At 30.2% G+C, this 11,474-nt stretch overlaps 1 protein-coding gene across 1 annotated transcript in view; it reads left to right on the top strand.

The window, feature by feature from the left end:
- Nucleotides 1–1,789: 1,789 nt before the first annotated feature.
- The window catches only part of LOC117176432 (dendritic arbor reduction protein 1-like), a 177,104-nt gene continuing 167,419 nt past the window's right edge, over nt 1,790–11,474 (top strand). The window contains exon 1 of the mRNA XM_033366672.1: nt 1,790–2,197. Coding sequence (XP_033222563.1) covers nt 1,790–2,197 — 408 coding nt within the window. The remainder of the gene's footprint in view (nt 2,198–11,474) is intronic.

Raw genomic sequence — 11,474 nt, 5'->3', positions numbered from 1 at the left:
GAGTCCAGGAGATAAAGTCGAAGCTAAAGGAGACGAGTGAAGTTCCACAACTCTTATCAGAGAAAGAGATAAACAGAGCTAGATAGTCCAACTTCGATGAGGGACTGTGGTCTCTGAGTGAGATGTAGTTGAATATTGTAGACCCTCTCTCGCGACCACTCGCGGGCTGGAAGGGGACCATCAATCCTGTCGGTGGGGGTCGATGGTCCCCGAGAGGGGAAGAGGGAATCCCTCGGAGAGGGAGACGCAGAGAGGGTCAGAGTGGAGGGAGGCGTGCTCAATGGCCGCCTAGGTTGGTCGGATCGCTCGTGCCCGGGGCGTGATCCAGAGGAGCGCGGTGCCCGGTCGGGCAGTTACCGAGGAACCGTTGCCTTGACGACACGCATACACGCATGCGCGCACGTCCGTCACACTCGTCAAAGCATCCGTCAAGCAAGTTGCGCGCGCGCGCGCCACTTTATTCCGTTCGCCACCCCCGCCTCCCTCTTTTCTGCCGCTGTCTCCCCTTTACTCTTCCACCCTACCCTTGACTCGACTTCGCAACCACATTGCTCTTTTAATCTTCCCTCTTTGCACCTTTATCCCCCCCTCAGCCTTCCACCTCCTCATTATCATCCTCGACGTTCTCCACCCCATCCTCCTTCTCCTTCCAATCCTCGTGGCTCGCGCCACGTTAACGGGAGCACGTTGTCATTGTTAACGTGAGAGGCACTCTGTGCACCATGCGCGATCCACAAATCCTGGACTGAGATCGTTCGTCGAAAGAGATCATCATCAGTGAGGTGTATGTTGTGTGTGACGTTCGGAACTCCAGGAAGTTGGATCGAATTGTATATTTTTTTCTTGGACGACTTTATGGACCGATAGGTATACGTCAACATCATGCCGGCATCTGTCAGTGGCGCGTGGCAATTGTCTTCAGGAGAGTCCCCTTGGCCAAGGGAGTAAATAAAACGAGTGGAAGTCACTGGTACCAGTACCAGAACTGGATTTTGGATTAGAAGTGCTGGGATCTATACATTTTCTCTTGGGAATAACTACCACGTGGTGATCTTGAAGAAGTCTTGATTCTGTAGTATAGAAGGGAAAGTGGATAAGGTGGTGCCCTTATTTTTGATGATTGACAACTCTTTAGAATGAGTGAGTGTCGGTAGAAGTAAAGAGAGTTGTGGTACCAGAGGATTGTGGTATCAGAGGATTGTGTTACCAGAAGTTTGTGGTATCCAGAGCTCATGACAGCAGTTCCTGGTACCAAGATTTCTTGATATCGAGTCCTTATGCTACCAACATTGAATGGTATCAACAATTCATTGTGTCAAGAGTTGAAGCCTGATAGTACCAAAAGATCAGTGAGTGACCAGTTTTGTGTTGGTGAACTGTGTGCATCGAGACCAATTTAGGTGTTAATGGCTCGTTCTTCAACATTTGCAGGATTTTTGGATTAAAGTGTTTTTACAAATTTGGAGATGTTTTTCGCTTGAATAACGGGTATTCTTGCAGTAGCGCTTGGCAAAGATTTCCCTCCAATTCAATTAACGGTGGTTAAGGAGCGTGAGGAAGGCAAAGGAAGGCGAGAGAATTGACCGGGTGGTTTGGAGAGTGAGTGACTGAGGTAGTTGAAGATGAGAGGAGAATAAGAAGAATAAAAGGAAAACGATCCTAAAAGAAGCTTCTGTTGAGACCAAGAGGAATTTGTATGTGAAAGAAGAGAATAGGAGGAAGAAAAGGAAGCCGAGAAAACGAAGGAAGAGGAAGAAGTGGTGAGGAGCAGTTTTTCGAGGGTGGTTGGATGATTCGAACGGGTCCCACTCTCGGAAGAGGATCAATCTGGGAGCAGCCGGAGGGGCCGGAACAGTCGGACTATCCGGAAGAGACGGAACGGTTTTACGACTCGCCACCGCCCCCCCGCCGGATGGACGTGAGCGTGTGCTGTTTGCCCACTGCCGGCTCGGGGGCCCAGCATCCTCCTCATCCAGTGAGTTTGCCCTCCGGAGGGCAACCTACGATTCAGACTCCTTATCAATATGCCGATCAAATAGTTCCCGAAAGAGGCCATCCCGACGGCCTCACCGTCCTCGCCGCCGGCCAGGATACCTGGCAGCAGGTCTCCTCGACGTCGACGGTTCCCAATGCTACGTCCACGACGACGACGACAACCACCACCACCTATATCGATTACTCATGGCTGCAGATGCAGGTAAGAGACTGAATTTTACCCTATTATTCTTTATCATAAATTAGGAAAAACCGCACCTTCGCGATATAACAAAACTAAAACCCCGTTGATTTGTTAGGAGATCTTTAGTGCTGGTGACACTAGAAAAATATTGATAGGAAATTTGTTTAAAAGCACGAAAAAGACAGGTCCTGAAGATGTTAGTATGGACATCTTTGGGACGTCTTCAGGATGAATATCTTTTTACCAAATAGGAAACGCTGATTCCTAAAATTACGCCGAATTTGGTGTTGTCTTGAGTTTCAAGTTGAGCAAGAAAATTGTGTGGGTGCCATTTCAGAAAATAATAAAGCCTCAGTTTTGGACCTCTCTGAGGTATAGCTGATGGGTCGTAGGTTTTGAGATTCTCGGCGATATTTTTACAGATTATTTACATATGAACGCGATACCAGCGTGTCAAATTAGCTCATTAATTCTTTCCGGATGCATGCTCAAAACAAAGTTCCGTTAAAAAAATTCTTGAGGTCAAATTCTTCCTTGGAATGTGGTTTTCGGTTGCATTTAATTAAATTGAAGTTTCAATTGCATAAGAAATTAGTTATGTTATTGTAACCGCAAAATAGACACTTATGTTGACACATTTCATTGAGAAGAGTAATTGGATATCCAGCGCAGATGTTCTTTCCGTAACTTCTGCAAATTCTTGTGGCTTTCCTTAAGAATCTGTAATATTCCATTAATACTTTTTAAGCAAATATATAAGGTTTCATAAAGAGAAATATTGTTAAAAAATGTTATTAATTAAATTATATTATATATTCTATATAATTTTTAATTGACAAAAAAACAGATCATCAGGAATTTGTATGAAATGAAAAAAAAAAATTGATAAAATTCTTGATTTTTCACCAAGGCTCGCATATATGCATATGAACTGCAATTGATCAATCCTACTATCTTTACACTTCTTCCTCTTGAATCTCATTCCTTCAGAAATATTCATCACAAAAAAAACCTGCTACCTGAAATCTCTCTATAGTTTATCAATTCAATCTTGATTGATCTACAACTTGATTCATCGAACTGATGAAAAGGAAAAAAATAAATCGACTTATCCTTAATAAACCGAGTATTTCCTGTTCGATATCAAATGTTACTTGATAAGTGCAGGTGACAGTGAACTGAACAGGAGCATAAAAGATCTTAAAATATTGACAGCCTACCCACGTCCTTGTTCAGTTAGAAACTTTAATTAAGAGTTTCATGCTCAATTGGGAATTAAAAAAAAATTATTCTGTAATTTCGCAAGAACTATAAATTCAGTATTAAAAATATATAAAAAAACGAAGGGTGTTAGGCGTATACTTAAAAATATTATTTGTACCTTGCATTTATCATATTGTAGAGCAATTATCTATTTGGATTCAGAAGTCGTGACGTGTTGTAAATTAATCTAAAGACCTCAGTGTGTAATATTTCTTTAGTTTAAGCATTACAATTCATAATTAGATATAAAACAATTGTGATTTATGATGTAAGCATACAATAAATAAAATATTTTTAAGAAAACTCCCACGCAGTAAAAGCTATTTTGATTATCTTGACACTTTTAGTTAATAAGTTCACGTTGGAAGTATACTTTTGCAGGTCACACAAATAATTCACAAAAAAACAAACTAAAATGATGATAAAAAATTATATTAAAATAACAAAAAACTTTTCACTCGTATTAAAATTAATAACGATCTCCAAGTGGTAGTAGCAGGTTTTTAATATAAAATAAAGTAATTAAAATATATTGACAACAGCTAGTTTATAACGCGGCTTGTGTATGTAAACATAGATAATTTTCAATTAACTTTTTAATTATCACAGAGAAATTCACTTCTTTTGTAAAGTAAATAACTTTTGTATTAAATTTTTAGTTGAACATAAATATGTAATGTAAATCAATATTTGAGTGAAGTATTTTCAATATATCATCAATAAAATGATGTTCTGAAAAATTAGGAAAATGTTTGGTTTGGTCCCAATAAAAATTGGGTTCTTATAGCAAACAGAAACCAACACAAATTTTTCTAATTATACCATATTCGAGATTTTTGTTGGTTTAATAAAAGATTTGAAGATTTTCTTCGGACAATAGAAAAGGTTTCTTCTATAGGAATCAAATCGCTTTGTTGTCTGAACCAAAAACATTTTTTCAATCTTGTTAATTAGTCAGTACATTCTTCTTGTTTTCTATATAAAGACAATGATTTTTTTTCTCTCGATAATTTTTCGTTATCTGAAAATAGTAATTTATATATTATTGTTGCAAATATATAACTATCTTCGAAATACTTCTTAGCAGTTATAGTGTTGATTGTTGTATTCTAAAATTACGAATGCTATAAATATACGAACTGTCTATAAGGAATGTAAGAGTGATGTCAATTATTATATACAGCACGTAGTTGACAAATTATACCTGTCGAAGAAACAATCTGTGTATGTAAGAGCTTGGTCCAGGAATAACGTAAGACGAGAAATTGATATCGTGAATAAATAATGATAAATGACAATATAACGTATTTAAAATAAATTATTTTGACATAAAAATTATATTTAGCACATCACTTCATAATTAATTTTCTAGGTAAAAAATATATATAAATTATCATGATTATGAAGGCTGCAGTAAAAAAACATGAAATTCGAATTACGATGATAGAATTAAAGCATATTGCGACACCTTAAATTAAGCCTCGAGACCATTTTTGTCTGAAACAAAGACACTCTTTTAAAAAATAAATTTTTTTTTCCTGAAAGAAGGAAGATCGCATGTTTTTCTTAAAAAAGTTCACTATTATTATTATGAAATCTCTTTTCTTGTCTGACCAGGAAAATAGATGTGACAGTTGTTACAAAAATAAATAATGAGCCAGGAAATTATGAATATTAAAAAGCTGCGATATGCACAAACAATCAAAGTGAGGGAGCAGATATATAAGAAGTTAAAAACAAGTATCTTGAGAAATCATTCATTTTATTATATATCCTTCCATTTGTAGAATCCATAAATTATCGGTGATAAATCTTTTTTTTTCATCTTCTTTTTCAGTTTCTATATATAATATCACTGGAGAATATTCACCTGGAAACAGAAAATTTAATTTTCCAAGGGTCCTATGTTAATAGTGACACCACATATTTTTATGTAGAGTTTACAGACTTTTCTGTATATAATCATTACAAAATTTGCAGGGCGACCATAGGCTAGGGAAAACCTGAAAATAAGGGAAAAGTTAGGGAATTTTATTGGTCGGTGAAAATCTGGGATTTTAAAGAAAATCCTGTATAAGTCAGGGAATTTCTAGAAAAATGATAAATTGGAAATTTTAGTTTGAAATTGTTTTCTTTTTATGAAAGATTCGATTTTAAAAATGTGGCAATATTAAGATTCTGGTCTTTGAATATCAATTGTCAGAGAAAATAAAAAATTGGGCAGGGTAAAATGAGGAAATGTTGAAAATTAAGCTTTACGGCCACCTTGATATAATATTCTTGTTAGTAATTAACTAACCTCGTATTTCTACTTTTATTACTTAGGCGATTATATTTTTAAAGTAAAATTGTAAAAATGAAATATTTTTTTTAAAAAACATTCATTTTAGTCGAAAATTCAATTTTTTGTTGAAAATTATTATTTTTTGATTGAGAACTCAACTATTTTGATAGAAATCTTATTTGGTTAAAAATTCTTGTTTTTGTTTTAAAATTAATCATTTTGCACAAAAATGCAGCTGTTTGGTTGAAAATTAATCTTATTTGGTTAAGGATTCACCTATTTAATTGTAGAATCTTTTTTTTTTTATTAAACTGTTTTCTGTTTAAAAACAAATCTTTTTTCGTTGATCTATTATTACATTATTGATTGAACAGTCATATCATTTGTTGAAAATTTGATTTTTTTATGTTAAAATTAATTTTTTTCACCGATAATATGACTATTCCTGTTTAAGATAAATTATTTCAGTTGAAAATTCATCCCTTTGGTCGAAAATCTAACTATTTTATTGATAATTAGTTTTAGTGCTCGAAATTAATTATTTTAACTGTAAATGCAACTTTTCCATTTTTATTTGGAAGTTAATCTTTTTGAGTTAATAATTAGTCTTCTTTGGTAGAAAACTAATGTTTTTGGTTTTAAATTTCTTCGTTTTCGGTCAAAAAAATGTAACGCTCTGGTTGAAAATTACATTTTTTGTTGAAGATTCACATTTTTAATTTGGATGAGCCTTTTTTATTTTATTTACTGCAAAATCTTCATGTGTTGGAAGTTGGTTTGAAAATTTATGGTCTTTTTATTAAAAAATCGTCTTTTTTCAAAGAAATTTTATTCTTTCGTTAAAAATTCAACCATTCAGGCTGAAAATTCAACTGTTTTTTTTTAAATTAGTCTTTTTGGCCTAAAAATTTAACCATTTAATTAAAAATGAAACTGTTTTCGTTAAAGTGTATTCTTTTTTTATTAGAAATTTGATTATTTGATTTGAAATTCATCTTTGTAGGTTGAAAAGTAAACTATTTGGTCAAAAGTTCAACTTTTTTGTTGAGATTAACAATCCTGTTGGAAAATTTACTTCTTGTTGTTGAAAATTTAAATAATTGGTTAAAAATGAATCGTTTTTGGTAAAAAATTCATCCATTTGGTTGAAAATTGAACTATTTTGTTGAAAATTCATTTGTTTGTTTAAAAAGTAATCTTGTTTGTTTGCAAATTCAACTGATTTGTTGAAAATTCGTGTTTTAGATAAAAAAATTAAGCACTAGTTTAAAAATTTAACTACTGTGTTCAAATTTTAATTATTTGTTTATTTAAAATTTAACTGTTTTATAAAAACGTCTTCTTCTCGGTTTAAAAATTTAACTATTTTTTTCAAAAAGCAACTGTTTTTGATTGAAGTTTAATTCTTTTGTACAATTCGATTATTGTGTTGAAATTTTATCTTTATAGGTAGTGAATTCAAGTATTTAGTTAAAATGTAACTACATTTATGAAAATCCAACGGTCTTTTGAAAAAATCAATTTTTTTGTTTGAAAATGCAACTATTTTGTTGAAAATTCGGTCTTTTGGATTGAAAATTCATTTTTTATGGATTTCGGCCACTCTGCTATTGCTCCATTTTCCACTATTTGCTTAATTTCTTCATTGAACCCTTGATTGAATCAAATATAATTTGTGAAATATGTTTATCTAATAATTTCTGAACGCCCGCCCATGAATCACTTTATCTACTTATTCCGACGGACGCAAAAAGTGCAAACGATCATTAATCCATCTTGCTCATATTGTATTGCGCATGAACTCAATCGTATTTGATTGACAGAAAGTGAAATACTGATTTGAGAAGCTTTTCCTAATTGAAACCAAGTTAGCTAATCCAAGATTTCCACACTTTTAATGTTTATTTTTATTATTTGTTCACCCTGTCTTACAACGTTAATTTTTTAAGCAAACATTTACATTTATCAACAAATTGTATTAATCAGAATGATTAGTTTTCCTAAAAGAACAATCCATCAATTTTTCTCTAGTGTATTATTTTTAGCAGAGAACGCTAAGTTGCCTAAAGTATTTTTTCTAACATAACTACAATGTAAACAACAGAAAAATGACTTTTGGAAAAACCGAGGAAAAAACTATTTATTTGTTTTTTTTACTAAAGAAGTTTTTAAATATCAGTTATAAAAAGAATATAGTGTAAAAAATAAAAATGAAAAGAATTTTTTTTTACGAAAATAACAAGATTATGAAGATAACAATTTTTTAAATGCGCGGTTCGCTAACGTTTAAAAACAAACCATTTCACAATCAACACCTAATTAAATATATTTTATTAGAGGCCGCTAGTAAAAAGTATATAATTGATAATAAGAGTAAATTTTGAATTCAAAATTTTTTTTTTTCTATAACCGCAACTAACATACGTTTTTCTGATACGTCATATTACATATTTTAAAAGAATTACAAAATAATGAAAAATAATTTTATTAATCATAGGTTTTTCACGGGTTTTCCCTACAGAATTCAACTATTTTCGTATAAAATTCAATTATTTGGTTGAAAATTAATATTTTAGTATATTTAGTTTGAAAATCCAATAATTTCATTGAATTTTTTTCTTAATTTACTGAAACGTCTTTTTTTTAATTAAATGATTCATCTATTTCATTGAAAATTTGCATTTAAATTAATTTAAGTGTTTTCAATTTCGAATATGAAAGTCGTTTTTGTTAGATATATATATTTTTGAAGTTAAAAATGCAACTCTTTGGTTGTGAAATAATCAGCTTTTGTTTTGTTTTTAATTATTTTATTGAAAATTCGTACCTTTGTAAATAAATTCAATTGTTTTTAATTTAATATTAAAATAATTTTTGATTGAAATAGCATCTATTACATGTTTTGCTAAGAACTCATCTTTCTTTTGGATGAAATAGTAATTACTCTGTTAAAAAATCGTCTTTTTGGGTTAAAAATTCAAAATATTTTTTTAAAAACTTAATTTTTTTTGAAATTCATATTGGTGATTCGTCTCGCTTTTAATAAATTAAACTAATTTTAATTAAAAATTATTATCTTTTTGGTTGAAAGTTAATCTCATTTTTTTAAATTCATTGTTTTAACTAATTTAACAATTTGGTTGACAAGTCAACTATTTTGTTAAGAACTCGTCTTTTTTCGTTGAAAATTCAAATACATATTCGGTTAAACTTTAAATTAATTTCTTAAAACTTCATTTTTGTTTTGGTTAAAAAATCATTATTTGAGTCGGAAGTTCATCCCTTTGTTTGAAAGTACACTTATTTTGTTGAATAATGATCTTTTTTTGTTGAAAATTTAACTATTTTGCCAAAAAATTCTACCATTTGGTCAAAAATGAAATTTTGGCAAAAGTTAATTTTTTTGGGTTAAAAATATAACTATTTTTTTTCAATTAACTTTTAGGAATGCAAATTTGAAAATTAAGTTGATAAATCAATATTTTTTGTTTGTTCAGATGTCGTATTTTTGGTGGAAAATTCAACTATTTGGTTGAAAATTTAACTAATTTGTTTTAAAAATTTTACTTGCAAATTTAATTAAATCAAATAAAATAATAATATTTTTTTCGTTGATAATTCAAATATTTGTTCTAAAATTAACTTTTTTATTGAAAATTCAACTGTTTCAAAGAAAATTCGACTTTTTAACTGGAAAGTTTTGTTGTTGTTGCAATATAAACTATCACATGTTTTAATAAGAATTAATTTTTTTTGTTTAAATATTCAACGACTTGGTTAAAAGTTAAACTACTTTGTAAAAAATTAACTTGTTTAAATTTAATTTCAGTTGAAAATTCATCATTTTAGTTCATCCTTTTGGTTGAAAATTCAATTATTTCTTTAAAAAATACGTGTATTTCGTTGGCAATAAACTATTTTAATATGAAATTTTACTACTTAATCGAAAATTAATTTTTTTGTCAAAAATGTATTCTTTCGGGCTGAAATTTTTATATTTTTGGTTAAGAGGTCGTATTTTTTAATTAAAAATTGAACGACTTGGTTAAAATTTGATCTAACTGATTGTGAAAATTAAATTATTTATTTAGAAATGCGGGTATTTTGTTAATATGCAATAATTTTACTAATATTAGAAAGTGAAGTGTTTAAATTTGAATTTAATATTCACATCTACATCAATAAATAATATACATGGATAAATCTGCAAAATTAACAAACAAATCGTTTAGAAAATATGTTTAATTAACATCATCAAAGAAATCTCTTTCAAAGTTTTTTTTTTATAATATCTGAAATTTGTTTTAAAAATTCTGAATATATTAATAAAATCCTTGTTAATAAGTTTAAATTTCTTTAAAAAATATTAACTTATTAATAAATTGAATTCATCATGATGTGGTTTGCCAGAGAAAAATACTTTTTTTTTTTTTCTATTTGCATGACAAGTGAATATTAATTACGTTGTTAAAAGGAAATTTTTAATAAATTGATAAAATATTCATCTAACGACACCAGCAATTTAACATTATTATAAAAACTATTACTCAGAAAATGTAAGGCATACAGAAATATACCTATAGAAATGATAAATTTTTCTCAGAAAGCATATATCTATGATTCAATTTTCCATGACAAATGCGAGATCATTAGATTAAAATGCAAGTTATATGAGATACGAACGTAATATTTGAATAATGAACATTCTATATAAAAATATAAAATATCGTTCGATGCGAAAAATCATCAAGGGAAGCCAATGACGTAATTTTTTAAGTGTCTCAATTAAATATTTTCCTACTATTTTGCATTAACAATCGCCTTGAGCAACTACAGGCTAAAAATAAAACTTTTTTGTTCAAACAATACTATGCATAAAAATTATTACTGTTTTTTCTAAAGTCAATAACATTTGTATGTGAAAGTAGGTGATCATATCAATTTCCCACTCACATTCGTAAATATTTGTACGGGATAATTTTACTAAAAGGAAGCCAAATTTACTGTCGCAAAAGTCTATTATTGGATATTCTTTTTTTTCTTAATGTATCATATTACGTATAAAATATTGATTTTTCAGAGGAAAAATATCCTTCCCTTACAAGTGTTCCTGCAATTAAAAACCCCTGTCAAATTGCGACCGGTTGTTTCGTGACGGATGGCAGGGATAGTACGTCCCCCCTTTTCCCCCTTTTCTCCCTTAAATTTGAAAATTTTTCAAAGACACCAAAAATCCAGAATTTTTAATTAATTTTCCCCCTGTTCATCTTTCATGCAATATTTCGATTCATTTTTTAAGAATTATAAACATAAATTCTCGATATAAGGAAACAAGATGCTTCGAAAGAGATTCCTTTTGATGACATCAATTTCAAATATATTTTGAACGATTTATTTTCGAATTTTGTAGATTTATTACTTTATTTATTAAAGTAGATATAAATATTAAGTTGAAATTGAAACTCGTTAATTTCTCATATTTAAAGTAAGAATATTGCATTTTCCACAAAATACATGAATTTTCAACTAAAAAAGAGAAATTTTCAACAAAATATTTGAAGCTGCAACTAAAAAGTACAAATTTTGAAAAAAATAGTTAAAGGATACGAAGAAGTTGAATTTACTACCAAAATAGTTGAATTTTCAACGTAAAAAGGCAAATTTTGAGTAAAATAGAGGTACATTTTCAACCAAGGAGATGAATTGCCAACCAAGAAAGATGGATTTTTGTCAAAACTTGCAATAGTT

This window comes from Belonocnema kinseyi, chromosome 7 (assembly GCF_010883055.1).
Source record: "Belonocnema kinseyi isolate 2016_QV_RU_SX_M_011 chromosome 7, B_treatae_v1, whole genome shotgun sequence".
In the NCBI taxonomy this organism is placed as follows: Eukaryota; Metazoa; Arthropoda; class Insecta; order Hymenoptera; family Cynipidae; genus Belonocnema; species Belonocnema kinseyi.
The sequence above is the reverse complement of the archived record's forward strand: the minus strand, read 5'-3'. Positions and strand labels throughout refer to the sequence as shown.